This window comes from Carassius carassius, chromosome 19 (genome assembly GCF_963082965.1).
Source record: "Carassius carassius chromosome 19, fCarCar2.1, whole genome shotgun sequence".
In the NCBI taxonomy this organism is placed as follows: domain Eukaryota; kingdom Metazoa; phylum Chordata; class Actinopteri; order Cypriniformes; family Cyprinidae; genus Carassius; species Carassius carassius.
In genome coordinates, this window is record NC_081773.1 from 23,179,312 (window position 1) to 23,196,717 (window position 17,406).

The window sequence follows — 17,406 nt, forward strand, 5'->3', positions numbered from 1 at the left end:
GCAAGGGTAAAGGGACTATTTCATAAAATGAATCAAATTAAAATAATAAAGATAAGGCAGCTTATTGGAGGAAATCTAAGAGTGGCTAAGCCAAATCCTTACCGATCTTCATTTTGAAGTTATTGAAAGAGTGTTCATTGATGTACTTCATCTGGTCCATGAGGCGCATAGCGTAGTCGGCTAGAGCGCGAATGTGTGACCTTCCTGCTTTATCATAAGTGGAGTCATTAAGCCCAGACGCGGCCATGTAGGTGCTGCCAATGGTTTTGATCTTTTCTAGTTGACGAAACTGATCCTCGCTAATGATCTGCAAGAAAAGTGAAATGAGGTTATGACCTTCATCTAGAAATGAGAAGGTAATAAACTTCTACATTTGTATGAACAGAGTCGGTTTAGAAAGACTTGAAGATGTAGGTTTCACACACAGGTTTAAATAGAGACCAACTGTTGCAAAGAAAGTAAAAAAAAAATATTTAATGCAAGAACTAAAATAAAGTATAAATCTAAGTTAAACGGTCGGTTTTACATTTATTTATTAATAGATACAAATAAAAAAAAACATTAATAAACACACACACACACACGTTATGAATTAGACATTTATATACAGACTACTTTAAATAGAATGTTTTTAGTATTTTTTGTTTTATTATTATTTACTTGATTGAAAGTATTTTCAACTCCAACTGCAGTAGAAAGTCAATTGTACAATTGTACCGCACTTAAAAGTAGCTTAAAAGTATTGCAACAGTTCTAAGGTTTGTCAGAAATCGCCGTACCTCATCAAAGTCGGCGATGATCTCGTTGAGGAGTCTCAAGCACTCCACACCTTCATTATTGGCCTCCAGTTCCACGTAGAACTCAGAGAAATTGCTGATAGAGGCAAACATGACAGCCACACATTCACACGACTGATAATACAGCTCGTCATTCCGCCGCTCGCGCGCCAGAAAGTGTGCGGCCACGTCTTTGGGCAAGATGTTGTGGAGAAGCCGACGGTTGTAGGCCTGAAGTTCTTCCATCTCCTCCTTCTCCTCTGTGGCCTGTGAATGCAACAAAATAAAGGATGATGCTACAAATAACTGAAAGGTAGAGAAATCAACTTGATAAATGTTGCATTGCTGCAACACTGAGGGCCCTATTTTAACGATCTAAGCGCCATGGCGGATCGCTATTTACATGGCAGAATTTGTTGGCGGAAAAGCTGAACGCTTCTCAAGCAAAGAAACCGATCTGCTCGTGCGCAAAGTTAAAGCGCGCGAGCAGATCATCTACGGGACAAGCAGGAATCCACCAAAGCCTCCCGAGGTGAAGGCGGCATAGGATGGAGTAGAATTTCATTCATCATTATAAGTAGTAATAAGTTGAATTGCAAATAGGTAGCCTAATTCTAATACACGCAATGACTATCCATCATTACATTTTTATATTTATGTAGCACACACAATAATAATCTTTTACACTGTGATCCTTTTGTTTTTAATATTTGGCATGTTTGTGTGATGCGCATCCCTGTGTGTAATAAGCAAAGTCACAGAGCACTGTGGACCTGCCCAGAGGCGCATTTTCTACCAAAGCGTTCTTTAAATAACAAAAAACAAGCAGTCTATTTTCAGCTCCTAAAAAATTAGCAACGCGCCAGCAATGCGCCTGAAAACACCTCTTTTTTAGACCAGCACGCCCATGGGCGCACAAATGGGCGCAAATGCATTTGCTAATTAAACGCGATTGCGCTGGACGGGAAAATGCAAAAAAAAAAAAAAAAAAAAAAAAAAAAAAAGCAAACACACTTGCTGGGCCCTATCATACACTCTGCGCCTTGTGTCACATTGCGCCGAGTGTATGATAGGGCCCTGAAAGCCAAACTGGATCAATATGCAATATTATATAAATTCACCATTACTACCGTTGAAAGGTTTGGGGTTGGTGAGATTGTTTTTAAATGCTTTTAAATACAGTCTTTTATGCTCACTAGGGCTACATTTATTTGATCACAAATCAGTTAAAAGAGTAATACTGTGTAATTCTATTACAATTTAAAATTACTAATATATCTATTTGAATATAAATTTCTGAGTTCAAAGTTGAATTTTTAAGCCGTCATAACATACATTTTCTACATCATTACAAAGACATACACAGACAAACACACCTGTAACTTCCAGAGAAAGTCTAGTCTGGCTGTAGACTCCACCTGCTGTGCATGAAGGTAGAGAGCCAGCACAAAAACTGTGATGACAACTGGAGTCATGATCTTTAGAGGAACCCGGGTGTCCATTGCACAGCTGCAACATAGAGAGCACTGACTTTCAACAACTGTCACACCGTAAGGCAAACAGCATGATGATCTAAAGCGTTCAAATCTAACTGAGTAAATTTGAATCTGTTAGCATGATAAATATCATATCACGACACTAGATCAGGCCACATGGTCACACATTTGATTTATCCCTGTGGTGACAGCAATCTTCATGCTCATGCAGTGAAAACAACAGGCTCACTGGCATTTCTTTGAGATCAGTGTCTCGATTTCATTGATTTTATCTTACATTGTTCCATTATTATACTCTCTGTGAAGACAAAGAAAAAGCAAATGTATCAGAGGGATAGAGCACAGCTGACTTTATCTTTAAGATAGACTCAGTAGAACTGATAGGACAAATAAGTAACTACTGTAAACACTCAACAGGATTCATTAGCCTGGTTATACAAAGATCCAAGACACTGTGCTGCTTGGCTAAAATCTAGATACTCACATGGCATTGGCATTGGCCATGACCAGTAGGTCCACATTGTCAAAAAGGCTGACCTCGGGCACCTCCATGATAAGCACGTACAGGACCTCAATGAAGAGCATGAGGAAGAGTTTACCAATACTGCTGATCTGTAGGAACACTGAGCAGGCCAGTAAACTGAGCAGGACACATGAAGAGAAATACTGCAGAAAGAGAAAAATATTCAGACATTAGTCTTTTGTCTACCCTTATCTTATTCCATATATGATTTATCAAAAGGACATGCGTTTCAGAGCAGTGCCTAAAATTACAGCTATGAAAAATAAACTTGGAACATGCTGCTATTAGCTGGTTCAAGCTGGCCCAAACTAGTTAGTAGCTGCTCACTGACTACGTTAAGGAATAGTTCACCCAAAAATGAATATTTGCTGAAAATGTACTCCTAACCCTCAGGCCATCCAATATAATGAGTTGTTTATTCATCAAAACTTGTGAAGTGAAAAGCTGCGTATTTGTAATAAACAAAACCATCAAGACATTTTAACTTAATTCATAACTCTTCCTCCAGTGAAAAAGTCCATCCCCTATTTTCCTCTCACATCAACATCCAAAATATTTTTTTAGAACTGTTTTCACTTGTAAACAGTGCTTGATCTGTGAATTTTTCTCGCCTGATTCAGATGATGTTCTCACTGGATAAAGCAATGTTATAGATTGGGACACGTACGAACATGTTTCTGGAGTCATGTGGATTACTTGTGTATCATTGTGATGTTTTGATCTGCTGTTTGGACTCTCATTCTGGCGGCACCCATTCACTGCAAAGGATCCTTTGGTAAGCAAGGGATGTAAAGCTAAATTTCTCCAAATCTGTCAATGAAGTAACAAACCTGTCTACACCTTGGATGATCTGAAGGTAAGTACATTTCCAGCAAATTTTCACAAAACTACAAAACTGAACTGGTCTGAGAACAGTGCCACACCTCTGGGAAATTGCAGGCGGGTGACGAGCTGTTGCAGAGGCTGTCCTGAGACCAGAGAGTGTAGTTGAAGGAAGAGTTGCGGACATGGCAAACGTTCACATCACTGGGGCTGATGTTAAACTCCTGTCCTAAACATGTCTTCAGGTCATCCGTACTGCAGGTGAACTAAAGGACAGATGAAGATTCATTTAATTAACTACACATCTGTGAAGCACTTCAATGTCAAAAGTCAATTCCTCAAAAGCATATGATGATTGCAGAACTAAAGATTTCTATTTTTGCAATTCTGTCTATACACCTGTAGGTCGTTAAATATTGTGAGACTGATTAAGTGTTAGTTGCACGGCTATATGGCTACACAGTTTATGTATCACTTAATGTATCACTAGTGCATGAAATAACTAAATATCTGAGACATTAAGGCACAGAATCCTGAGGTTAAGACTTGTAAGACTCACAATGTTAATGAAAGCGGAGAGAAAGACCAGGACGATTGTAAAAACCCCCACCAGGGTGCTGTTGAGTCTGGACTGAACAATCCTTTTTGACAGAGTTTGCAGAGGCACAGGGAAAAACTGTCAATAGAGAGAGAAACATGAATTGAGTTTCACAAAATTAATAAACATAACTCAAGGGTATCTGAGGACCATTTAATGTGGTCACATGATGATTTTTTACAAATAAAAGTATAAAGGTAAACTTAAGATGTTTTTCTTTTGAACTTTCTGCTCAGAAATCCTGGAAAAAAAAGTATATTGAGGTTTGCCATCACAGAAATAAATTACTTATATATTCAAATAGAAAACAGTTATTTTACATTGTAATAATATTTTTTTATTAAATAATTATATACCGGTATATATATATATATATATATATATATATATATATATATATATATATATATATATATATATATATATATATATATATATATATATATATATATATATATATATATATATATATATATATATATATATATATATATATATATATATATATACACACACATATACGGATCAGGAAGTTCAGAATCTAATTCCACAGGATCTCTAAGGAAAGACCTGCAATGCCCCTTGCTGCCCATGGAGCGATGCGGTGACAATTCCACCTCAGTGTGCACAAATGAGCTGCCAGCGCTACATTGTGTCTCTGGCTTTGCTCTGTGTGACTCACTGTCTCAGGAGACCTGCTCACATTGACGCAGCTAAAAACCCAATATCAATCACACCCGCTCAGGTTATTTTAGTGGAGAATTTGAAGGTTGATAAACACTTGGATATAGCGATGATGTGTCTGTAAGAGTGTTATGAAATGGTCTGTGAAGGACGTGTTAAGATGTATTGTTTTCTAGGGCTGAGGAGGAGGGTTTTGTGTTTTCCTGCATTGTTGTTGATGTTGCTCAAGGTTTGTTCTCTTTATTCTATAAAAAATAATTACTATTATGCAGAATTTCCCAATGTTGCACTTATATTATAAAGGGTAAAATTCATTCAATACCAACATTTCACTGACCCCAAAACAGGAGTAAATGGCTGAGATAAACATGACGGCCATCAGGAGGACGAGGCACAACATATAGAAGCCAACCATCAACCCAGAGCTGCAGAGAAAACAAAAAGGTGTAGAGAGGAAACCAGGTGAATAGAAAATAACTGTGTCATTTTAAACAACTATTATATATCATAATTAACATAGGGTTTAAGGGAGAGGAAATACCTCCCTTGGCTGTTTTGGCTGCTCAGGTACTAACTATCTTCACCTTTACAAAGTTAAAATGAATGAAAGCTTCTGTGTATGAAGGCTATGTGACATTCCCATTCAGAATCAAACAAAACCTTCTCTAAGCCTTTGGCTTGTTTGAATGGACCAGAAAACATTTGCTAGGATCAGGCATTTAACTGAAGTGTACTTACTGTGGCACAATGACGATCTGAATGAAGCAGATGAATAAAAAGACGAGGGAGGCGCAGGCTACGTATGCTCCGAACCTGGCGTCTACCTGTTTGGAGTACTGAGAGAAGGTGAGGAAAGAGGAGAGAAAAGAGTGGGGTTACAAATACAGTTCAAATAACATGTGAAAGCAAGTAGTGTTTTACCGACTGAGAGGAGTAGTTCATTGTCTACTTCAGTTTGTACTGAAAAACCAGGGTTCCCAGTCAATGGGTTTTCTTTAACTTTACCAGTTCTTTGGGATAATTGGCTGATTTGAAAAAAAAAAAAATTTTTTTACAGATATTGCCATTTTAAACCCATTAAAGGGATATTTCAGCCAAAAATTACAATTCTGTCACACTAATCGTTTAAGATAATTAAGATATTTTTGATGAAATCCGAGAGCTTTTTGACCCTCCATAGTCAGCAAGGGTAATTAATGACAGAATTTTCATTTTTGGGTGAACTATCTTTTTAAATATTTTATCTGATTACAATTCAAAAAAAATAATGTATTAAAAGTTTTTGCCCGTAAATCACTATCATGGCAGCTATCATGGCTATCACGGAGGCCTACACCATCACTGACCCCCACGACTATATCTCGCCCACAGCAGAGGCGCCACAAGCAGTGTGAGAGGAAGCAGAAGAGGGGTAAGCGCGGGGGTATCCGGACTAGGCTAACGGCTAACCCACACAAGCCATCTATCCCCACCATCGTACTGGCTAACGTACGCTCGTTGGACAATAAACTGGACTACATTTGATTATTACGTTCAACTCAGAGGACTGTAAGAGACTGTTGTGTTTTTGTGTTCATGGAAACATGGCTCAGCAACAGCGTTCCAGACGGCACTATTCAGCTCGACCAGCTGACGTGTTATTGAGCGGACAGAGCTCTCGTCGCAGGAGGAAAAACCCATGGCGGCGGGCTTTGTGTTTACATCAACAACGCGTGGTGCCACGATGCTGTTGTGATCTGCAAGCACTGCTCACCCCTGGTGGAGTTTATGATTATTAAGTGCCGGCTGAGGGAATATACTGCCATACTGCTCATTTCCGTTTACATTCCCCCGAACAACATCAACAGCAACAGGAACGACGCACTAAATGAACTGTACCAGCACATCAGTGAGCAGCAGACAGCACATCCTGATGCTTTTTACATCATAGCTGGGGATTTCAACCATGCTGACTTAAAGAGTGTGTTTCCAAAAATACACCAACACATTAACTTTCCAACTCAAGGTAATAACATTTTGGACTTCGTTTACACCACACAGAGAGGAGCTTACAAAGCCCTCCCCCTCCCCCACCTCGGAGCCTCAGACCACATCACTGTCATGCTAATGCCTGCATACAGACCGCTCATTAAAGTCACCAAACCAGTTCAAAAACAGATTCAAGTGTGGCCAAAAGGATCATCAGAGGTTCTTCAAGACTGCTTCAACACAACGGCATCAGAGAGGCTAAGAGACAGCACTCTGGGAGGATAGTCCATTAATTCAGCGACAACAGAGACACTAGGAGCCTGTGGCAGGGGATACAGACCATTACGGACTACAAGCCCCCACCGCGGACCTGTGACAACAACATCTCACTGCTGAACGAGCTGAACACCTTCATCGCTCGCTTTGAGCAACAAAACAGCACTACTGCACTGAAGACTCCACCTCCTCCCGGCGACCAGGTGATGACGCTGACCCCAGACAGTGTGAGGAGATCCTTCAGCAGGATCAATGCACGCAAAGCTCCGGGTCCTGACAACATCCCTGGGCGTGTACTGAGAGACTGTGCAGCAGAACTCACTGATGTCTTCACAGACATTTTCAACATCTCACTGAGTCAGGCTGTTGTTCCCACATGTTTCAAAACTACCACCATCATTCCAGTTCTGAAGAAGCCATCTCCATCCTGCTTCAATGACTACCGTCCTGTTGCACTTACTCCCATCCTCATGAAGTGCTTTGAACGGCTAGTCATGCACAACATCAAGTCTACCCTCCCCCCCTACCTGGACCCCTTCCAGTTTGCATATCGGTCCTACCGTTCGACCGATGATGCCATCTCCACTGCCGTCCACTCAGCACTCACACATCTGGACAAAAAGGACTCATAAGTCAGAATGCTGTTCATAGACTTCAGTTCAGCATTCAACACAATAATCCCTCAACAGCTCATTTACAAACTGATCCAGCTGGCGCTCAACACTTCGCTGTGCAACTGGCTGTTGGGCTTTCTGACTGGAAGACCTCAGGCAGTACGGGTCGGCAACAACACATCCAGCACCATCACACTGAACACTGGGGCCCCCCAAGGATGTGTGCTGAGCCCCCTCCTCTTCACACCCGTCTCACTCGCAAAGCCCTCTGCATCTCAGGTGATCCCACCCACCCGTCACACAGCTTCTTCAGTCTGCTGCCATCAGGGAGGAGACTGCGGAGTCTCCAGGCCAGAACCAGCAGACTGAAGGACAGCTTCATCCATCAGGCTGTCAGGAAGCTGAACTCGCTCCCAAACTTGCCCCCCAGTCCCTCTTCTGCCCCATGTACCACTGAACTATGAAACCTCCCCCCCAGATCCCACATCCCCAGGTCCTTCCACCCCCCCCCCACTAACATACGATGGCATGCACCAGTCACTTTGTGCAGCATTGGTCTGCTCACTACCTCATTCACCATGGAACTGACGTCACTCTAACACCTCATAAGTCAGTTAAATAAAATAACTGCTCTTGAGCCCTTTGTCAATTTATCAGACTGAATAAGCTTCTTTTTTGCACTAAAAATCTTTTATCTACACTGTTTGTTCACTTCACTGATTTGCACTCTATCTGCCACGTGCCTTGCGCTGCTTAATTTAACTTTATTTTTAATTTTATTATGCATTTTTTACATTCCCCTTATTGTATAGTTGTTTCTTATATTTTATATTTGATCTAGATTTTTAGGCTCTACTGTTAATGTTATCTGTATGCACCGGGGGTCTGAGAGCAACACAATTTCGATTCTCTGTATGTATGTACTGTACATGTGGAAGAATTGACAATAAAGCAGACTTGACTTGACAACTGTAAAACTGTTTGTGTAACTTATTTTTGGTTTGTTAAAAAAATGCTAAACTAAACTAAACGGCAGTCTTTAGTGTCACATGACCCTTCAGAAATCATTCTTATATGCTGATTTGGTTCTCAGCATTTCTTAATGTTGAAAACAGTTGTGCTACGTAATATTTCTGTGAAAAAAAAGAAATTTTTCTTTGATGAATAGAAAGTTAAAAAGAAAACTATTTGAAATAGATATGTTTGGTAACATCGTAAATGTCTTTGTCAGCTTTTGATCAATGTACTGTAATGCGTTGTTTCGAAATAAAACTATTTCTTTCAAAAACGAAAATCTATCTGACCCCAAACGTTGGAACAGCAGAGTAAATATAAAAAAAATTATAGCAAGTATATTTTGTCAAAGACTATGGAAGAGAACTCTTCAATCTCTCTTCAGTGATTCATTCATGAGCCTAAAATAGACGTTCTGGACACAGACAATGGAAGCAACAAAAGCAATAATTATCTCCACTACAAACTGGAAGCAAGTCTCTGAAAGAGCTGTGTGATCAGTGCCAGACGTGTGAAGACTTGTGCACAACAGGCTAAAAAACATTTGGATGTGACTGCAGATGGAGGATGTGAACACCAAATGCAGAGGCTGAGAAACTTTCTTTCCATTACCCTTTCATCACTATCTTCACAAAGAAAACTAGTCTCCTACGTGTGAAAAAAAGTACATCTTTTCTGGGAAAGTTTGGCATCTCTCTGAGGTAGGGGAGGTCAGTGTAACAAATACTTTGAAGGTAACACCATAAAATGACTTAAATCACAGTGCAGCATAAAGACGTCAGTCTCTGACTCATTCCAACCTGGACCTTGAATTTCATTGCCTCTATTCATCTTAGCAGCTTGCCACATCTTTGTGCGATGCAAAGTATTTTTTTCAGTACAACAGTACTATAATGGACTTCTGATTGGCTCTCTGCCCTATTTCTTGATATTCAACTGAAGGAACAATTTACCAGTTACATTAACTAATGATCTGTTCAAATGTTAGTTCCTGCTCACAAGTCATGCAATTTACAACAAAATCCATAGGCTAGAAAATGTCAGCTTGATGACAATTAAATCAGAAGACCGGGCAACTTTGCTTTTTTTTTTTTTTTCTTTTTTTTTTTTTTTTTTTTTAGTAATAATTGTTTAACCTTGATTGCCATAAAAATTTGTGATTTTTAGTGGACAAATATGTGAAAAGTTGCCTATTCTTCACAAAAAGCTTTCATTTAGCACGTAGACTAATTGTTTTTTTTTTTTTTTTGAGCTTGACAGCTGTGATCTTGACAACTGTTATTTTAGCATTTATTTTATACTATTTTAGTATTTATTACTATTTAGCTTTTATTTTTTCAGTTTTCATTTTAATATTTTATTAATTTTGTTCCATGCTTGTCATTTTTGTTGACTTTTTTATTTCTATCTAGCTTTATTTTTATTTCAGTTTCAGTTCTAGTCATTTTGGTACGTCGACTTATTTTATTTTAGTAAGTTGCCATTTTATTTAATTGAATATTTATTTCAACAAAAAAAATATTTTTTCAATGTATGGAAAGAACAGTGTGAACATTTTGCTAAATTTATCCTTTGTTGTGGTTCACGAAAAAAAAAAACATTGTGTGGATTAGCATTATTAGCTAGATCAAGTTGTATCTTTTCATCGAAGCTAGTCATGAAAGTCGTACCTTCTTCTCCAGGTCAGGTTCTCGGAACGTCAGCAGAAATTTCTTGACATGTTCGGACCGTAATCGGTCGATGCTTCGAGCATCAATGGCACGGCCCAGAAACTCATCCACCTCATCCTCAGGGTTCAGGTTTTCTTGCGTGTTTCTGAAAATGAAATGTCTACATAACAAGAGGGGACACGGTTTTCTACTTTTTTTCTCTCTCTTAGTTAGCCTTTAACTTACTACTATAGTTTAATACTATAAAGCTAGACCACCAGAAAGCAGCAGCACCACACCCCCCAAAAAACATGACAGAATTAAGTGCAGCTCAGAATCATTGTGTTTAGTCTAGATGATTTTCAGTAAAACTGTGTTATTTACATTAAAAAGCACAAATCATCTGCTAAAGAATTCAAGGCCTAGCAGTCATGTTCATGCAATTCAGTAACTAAATCACATCAGCAAAACTACATTCTGCATTTTAATTCAAATACTGAAAGTGTTCATTTGACAGAGAAGTGTCAAAATGGACATATAATAGGTTTGTAGTCTCTTTTTTCTTTATGAGGTTTGATGATGAACTGTAAAACTGTATTTTTTAGCAAATAAATGGTAAGCATTAGAAACTTATTTTCAAAATCTTGCTGACCCCATACATATGAAGGGTAGAGTATATGAGATCAATTCTGTAATCGACTATTAATAAAAAAACTGGCATGCAGGGTGTAGGCATGAAGATGTGTTCCATATACTCACTTGTCTTTGGGATCCTCAAATCCCTGCAACAAAATTGGAAGAGAAAATGCATTATACATCATTGCAAAATGGATGGGAACGTCTGCATCTGTACAATCAGCACAGCAGTGACCCCTTCTGGAGGACCTCAAATAAAGTAACACAGCTTCTCGATTACAGAGATAGAAAATTATATTCCCAGGAAAACTGGAAAATGTTCACACCACAAACTTCTTTTCTTGTTGGAGTAATAATAATAATAATTAAAAACAAAAACAATGATTTACCCAACACTCTATTCCAAAACAAGCATAAATCTCTATTAATTTCATACACTGTCAAACTGCAAGTAACAGAACAGTGAAGGAAAAATGGAGAGGAAACCAAATAGGCTCATGTTTCACATGTGCTTTAGAGGTTAGTGTTTTGTCCATTCCTCAAAGGGTTTTGATTTTACACAAAACATAGATACTGCCAACAAAGACATCTGACACAGGCATCACAAGTTACATACATAACACATACAAATGTTGGTTAAAATAACTTGTATTACTGTAATATATATATATATATATATATATATATATATATATATATATATATTGTCATTAATAATATATATTCTAAATATGAAAATTAATATTAATACTGAGCACACTTTATATCGATCTTCAAAACTGACTGCAAACGTTTAAGTAAAAGCCCTTTTTAGGTGTAAAAACCACAAAATCACAAATTCCAGTGTGTCCAGAACATACCGCAAACATTTTAGTTTTTCCTGTAGTATTGATAAAGAAATTGAGCTTTTTATTACTTTTTAAAATGACTTGTATTGGTACTGACTTCTGAAAACTGGTAATATGAGAAACTCATTCTCTACAATAAGTGCTTTGGATAAAAGCAACTGCTAAATGACTACATACTTAATATTTCAAAAATAGCAGATATACGGGTCAGGGAACAGACTGAATGTTCCCATTAAATATCAAATGAACATTTTAATGGTAATTTCTAACTACTAAACATTAAATTATGAGAGTAGAAAGCATCAATGAGACAAGTTGCTAGATGCATAATAATAGTCACTAAATGTATAGTCTCGGGAGACTCAGATGCGCTCCCACACACAGGCCTGCACGTATTCACTCAACGGAGACTATGACCTAGTCAGTATGTTGATGTGTTATTCCGTTTGTTTCTTTCCTTCGACTGAGCAATGCCTTCTGGGATAACGCAAGCCTCTAGAGTGACAATACACCAGACAAAAACAGGTGCTGTTGTTATTATGAAACAGACAATCTATTCATCAGAATACACTGCATGTTTATCTGCCTTCATCAATGCTCTGTGTTTGTGTAGGCTTGGACAGATATCTGGCAATAGAAGCCAGTCTGAGCTCCAGCAGGATATATCGAGTGGGATTTATCTGTGCCACTATCAAACAAAACCAGCACAAATAATTACAAACAGGTTCCCACTATCTGCTGTTGGTTGGACAAACACATATTCCAACCACAAAATACAATATTTACCATTGTGCAACTACACCATTTATTAAAGAAAAAAACAACAGCTTTCAAAACATAAAAAACATACTGCTCTCTCTCTCTGTTTTGTCATTCAAAAAGTTTAAGGTTTGTGAAGAAGTCTCTTATGCTCATTTTAAGGCTGCATGTTTTTTCCAGTAATGTTAAAATAGTTTATTTAAATGTTTTAAAATGCTATTTATTCCAGTGATGAATAAATAGTTGATTACTCTAAGAGTTCTGTGTCACATGATCCAGAAATCATACTAATATGCAGAGGAACATTTCTTATTATTATCAATGTTGAAAACAGTTATGCTGCTTAATATGTTTGTGGAAAACAATGTTTTAAAAAATGTATTTGAAATATATATTTTTTGGAAACATTATAAATGTCTTTGTCACGTTTTAGTAATTTAATGCACCCTTTTTTTAGAAAAAAAAGAAAAAATATATATACGGTATACTGTGTATATATATATATATATATATATATATATATATATATTTTTTTTTTTTTTTTTTTTTTTTTATAGAGCCCTGATAGTTGGCTGAAAACTAATGTGGCAAATTTATGTTGGAATATTTCAAATCACACAATTCGACAAGATTCTGTGTCATCAAGCAACTGCAATTTTTTATGCTTTCTGTTTAATAATTATTATTTTTTACTTTTAAATTGAATGAATGCAAATGTTAATGATAGCTTTAATGAGCAGAAATCAACCTATGAATGGTTAATTCCTACTGTACATTAAACTGGGACTGGAAAAGGTTTTCTAACAGAAATATCAATTTTGGTAATACTTTGAATGAACTTTGAATACTTTGAATGAACTTTTTTTTTTTATATAAATATTCTGTTTCTCACTTTAATTTTAAATTTAAAGAATGACATGGATACCTTTAACAACTTAATTCCAGTTGTATATTAAAATGGGACTGGAAAAAGTTTTCTAACATAAAAATGACATATTATTGTAAATTTTAACTGTTGACACGTCTTGTTATAATGGAAACATCAATATTCCTGTCATGTTTTATTTGAGAACTGAGTCTGAAGCATATCAGTTGTAGCGAGGACAAGTTATGCTGGATTTCTGTGTTCCTTCTTACTATGCTAACCAAGATGAGAAGGAACAGGTGATTCAGACAAAAAAAAAAAGATAAAGGGTATTCCCATGGAGCTCACAGGAACTGATTGCTGGTTCCACTTTGCCTGATTAAATCCCTCAGGATGGTATGTGAGGCAATCCAGCTTTATTTAATTAGAGGGCCGTTCCCTTTGGGTTCCAGAGCCGGGGAAGAGCTGAGAACTGAATGAATGAAAAGGGACTACACAGAGCATGAGGCCCTTTACATGTGGCCCTAAAGTAATGACCTTGGGATTGTTTTGGCTTAGTTAACACATGGTATAAAAAGCCTCCCCTGTCAAAGCCCTTATCCTCCAACAGAGGTGCTAATGGGTTTTAGACACGGCAATTAGACTAAATGCAAATCAACTGGTTTTCAGCACTCAGATAATGTTCTCACCCTACAAGGGTGGCTAATCAAAAGTGTAGCTTCCTCACCATCCTCTTCATCTCCTTGGAAACCTGATTGCCACCCATGTGATTGTAGAAAGGCCGGTCGGTCCAGTGAGTGCTATTATGCGTGACCGAGTTGGTACGTTGCCGGTTCATCTTAGCAATCATTGCCTTTTCTTCTGTCTGTGAAGGGAAATACAAAACAGGAGCAGTATTACGGTCCATGCTTTTTAATGTCATAGTCATTAACTTGCTTGTCTAGCTTGATATCACATTTCTCTGAATTTATCCACATAGCTTATTGGCATTCCTCTGCTGCCCAGCATCATGTGAGTCATGCTATTCCTGAGTGCTAGGTGTTTCTGCTTGAAAAGCTGTGAATATTAATGGAGAATCATAGCTTGTCGACCTCAGCTGCCTCAGGTTACAACGTTTAATAAGTAATTCGAAATACACAAGAGAAAGGAGACTGAAATGATTTATCTCACTTGAATTTGTAAAATTTAACTGATACCATTTGTTGATGAGGAGAAAAAAAAAGGTCTCACCCGCTTCTGACTGCAGCCCACAATGAGGTAGGTTTCAATGTTGTGCTTTTTGAGATAGACGTTTCTTTCTCCACCAAATCCAGGTTCTACATCATAATCACCATTCAGATAGTTCAGGGTGGCCTTGGTGATATGAATACGCCTGAGATGATAAAAACAATATTTGGAATGAAAAACGAATGTCTTCAATATCGAGTATGTGCTGGTTCAAATTTTTTCATAGTGTGTGAAAAAGAATGCATAATGAAGTAATAAATGTTTGAGTTATTGTCAGCAAGTGGCCTTCATTTACAAAAAAAAGAAAAAAGAAAAAAAGAAAGGTAAACGTTGGGATGATTACTTCTATTTCCAGTTGGACGGAATTTATTGTTATTGATATACTATTATAGATTTTGTTTAATATTTTGAATGAGAATTTATTTTTCTATTTTCATTCGTATTTTTTATACTATCAATATTTTATAATGAATTTATTTTCACTTAGTAACTTTGTTGTGTATTTGTCATTTTGTTTGTTATGTATATAACTAAAATTTATCAAAAATGAGAAAAGTTTTCTAAAGTAAAATAAGTGTAATATAGTTAATGTTTATATTATTTTAAAATAATACAATACATATTAAATTATATAACTATAAAATAATATAAATGTATATATATCATATTGATGTTTATTTTAAGAAAATTGCAAAATTATTACAATTTACTATATGATTAACCATATTTAGACATTTTGATAATAGTTGTAGTAAATCGGTCAGGAATGCTTTGGACAGTGTACATACTACAGACAGCAGTATTCTAGTATGGCATTCTGAACATTGCGAAGAAAAATAACTGGAGAGAGACTTAAAAGACTTGTCTGAACTTGTCTTGTTTTAATGGAAAAAAAGAACAACACATTTTCAGATTTTAAAAGTGAAGAGACACAGGGAGTTCAAGTGAGAAAACGTGGGTAAAAAAAAAATAAAAAATCCAAAGTTCATGAACCCACCCTGCTTTGCCCCCAGCTTCCATGTGATTGGCCAAGGTGACATCGTTGGACCAGACATCAAACTGCCACTTCCTTAATCCCAGCACCCCACAGTGGACTCGCCCGCTGTGTATCCCCACACGCATGTTAACATTGACGCCGGTGACTTCCCTCACCAACCTGGAGCACAGAAACAAAAACACCTGTTGTTAATACAGTTTAATCACATATTCTGATATAACACATTAACAATATACTAATATACTAACAGTATACTCTAAAGTTGATATTAAACTTCCAGTTTTACTAGTCAGAACTGTAAACAAGTTTAAAGGTGTAGTGTGTAAATTTTAGCGGCATCTACAGGTGAGATTGCGAATTGCAACCAATGGCTCAGTCCCCCGCTCACCCCTCCCTTTAGAGAAGCTACAGTGGCCAACAGGGGTAAAGATCTCATCGGTAAAGACAGCAGAGAGTGATGAGATTCTTTACAAAGGTAAATCAAGGAATTATATTTACTTGATTTATTCAATAAATCGTTGTTATTGCGAATGTGAATGTACTTGTTCATTATTGTGTCAGTGTTTTATTCACAAGAACAACGAAGTGATGAAACACGCTCTGTAGAGCAGTTTGACCCTTTAGGGCTACTGTAGAAACATGGTGACGACTTCCAAGTAAGGGGACCCACGGTGTATGAAGATAGAAATTACTCAATCTAAGGTAATAAAAACCTAACAGTTCATTAAAAAAGCCTCTGAAACACCTCTGAAAACATAGTTATGTATATTACATTGCATTATTGTACAACCCGAATTCCGGAAAAGTTGGGACGTTTTTTAAATTTTAATAAAATGAAAACTAAAAGACTTTCAAATCACATGAGCCAATATTTTATTCACAATAGAACATAGATAACATAGCAAATGTTTAAACTGAGAAAGTTTACAATTTTATGCACAAAATGAGCTCATTTCAATTTTGATTTCTGCTACAGGTCTCAAAATAGTTGGGACGGGGCATGTTTACCATGGTGTAGCATCTCCTTTTCTTTTCAAAACAGTTTGAAGACGTCTGGGCATTGAGGCTATGAGTTGCTGGAGTTTTGCTGTTGGAATTTGGTCCCATTCTTGCCTTATATAGATTTCCAGCTGCTGAAGAGTTCATGGTCGTCTTTGACGTATTTTTCGTTTAATGATGCGCCAAATGTTCTCTATAGGTGAAAGATCTGAACTGCAGGCAGGCCAGGTTAGCACCCAGACTCTTCTACGATGAAGCAATGCTGTTGTTATAGTTGCAGTATGTGGTTTTGCATTGTCCTGCTGAAATAAACAAGGCCTTCCCTGAAATAGACGTTGTTTGGAGGGAAGCATATGTTGCTCTAAAACCTTTATATACCTTTCAGCATTCACAGAGCCTTCCAAAACATGCAAGCTGCCCATACCGTATGCACTTATGCACCCCCATACCATCAGAGATGCTGGCTTTTGAACTGAACGCTGATAACATGCTGGAAGGTCTCCCTCCTCTTTAGCCCGGAGGACACGGCGTCCGGCGACAAGAATGTCAAATTTGGACTCGTCTGACCATAAAACACTATTCCACTTTGAAATAGTCCATTTTAAATGAGCCTTGGCCCACAGGACACGACGGCGCTTCTGGACCATGTTCACAT

General features: G+C 37.4%; 1 protein-coding gene across 2 annotated transcripts in view; it reads right to left on the reverse strand.

Annotated features, from left to right (window-relative positions):
• The window catches only part of LOC132095403 (adenylate cyclase type 5-like), a 72,725-nt gene that overhangs the window by 3,643 nt on the left and 51,676 nt on the right, over nucleotides 1–17,406 (reverse strand). The window contains exons 6-18 of one of the 2 annotated variants that reach the window (XM_059500338.1): nucleotides 15,753–15,911; nucleotides 14,759–14,900; nucleotides 14,256–14,393; nucleotides 11,180–11,202; nucleotides 10,442–10,601; nucleotides 5,638–5,735; nucleotides 5,237–5,324; nucleotides 4,177–4,293; nucleotides 3,719–3,883; nucleotides 2,757–2,938; nucleotides 2,153–2,285; nucleotides 780–1,043; nucleotides 103–307 (exon numbers count right to left, since the gene is read on the reverse strand). In XM_059500338.1, coding sequence (XP_059356321.1) covers nucleotides 103–307; nucleotides 780–1,043; nucleotides 2,153–2,285; nucleotides 2,757–2,938; nucleotides 3,719–3,883; nucleotides 4,177–4,293; nucleotides 5,237–5,324; nucleotides 5,638–5,735; nucleotides 10,442–10,601; nucleotides 11,180–11,202; nucleotides 14,256–14,393; nucleotides 14,759–14,900; nucleotides 15,753–15,911 — 1,874 coding nt within the window. The remainder of the gene's footprint in view (nucleotides 1–102; nucleotides 308–779; nucleotides 1,044–2,152; nucleotides 2,286–2,756; nucleotides 2,939–3,718; nucleotides 3,884–4,176; nucleotides 4,294–5,236; nucleotides 5,325–5,637; nucleotides 5,736–10,441; nucleotides 10,602–11,179; nucleotides 11,203–14,255; nucleotides 14,394–14,758; nucleotides 14,901–15,752; nucleotides 15,912–17,406) is intronic. The other variant, XM_059500339.1, reaches the window with a different exon arrangement.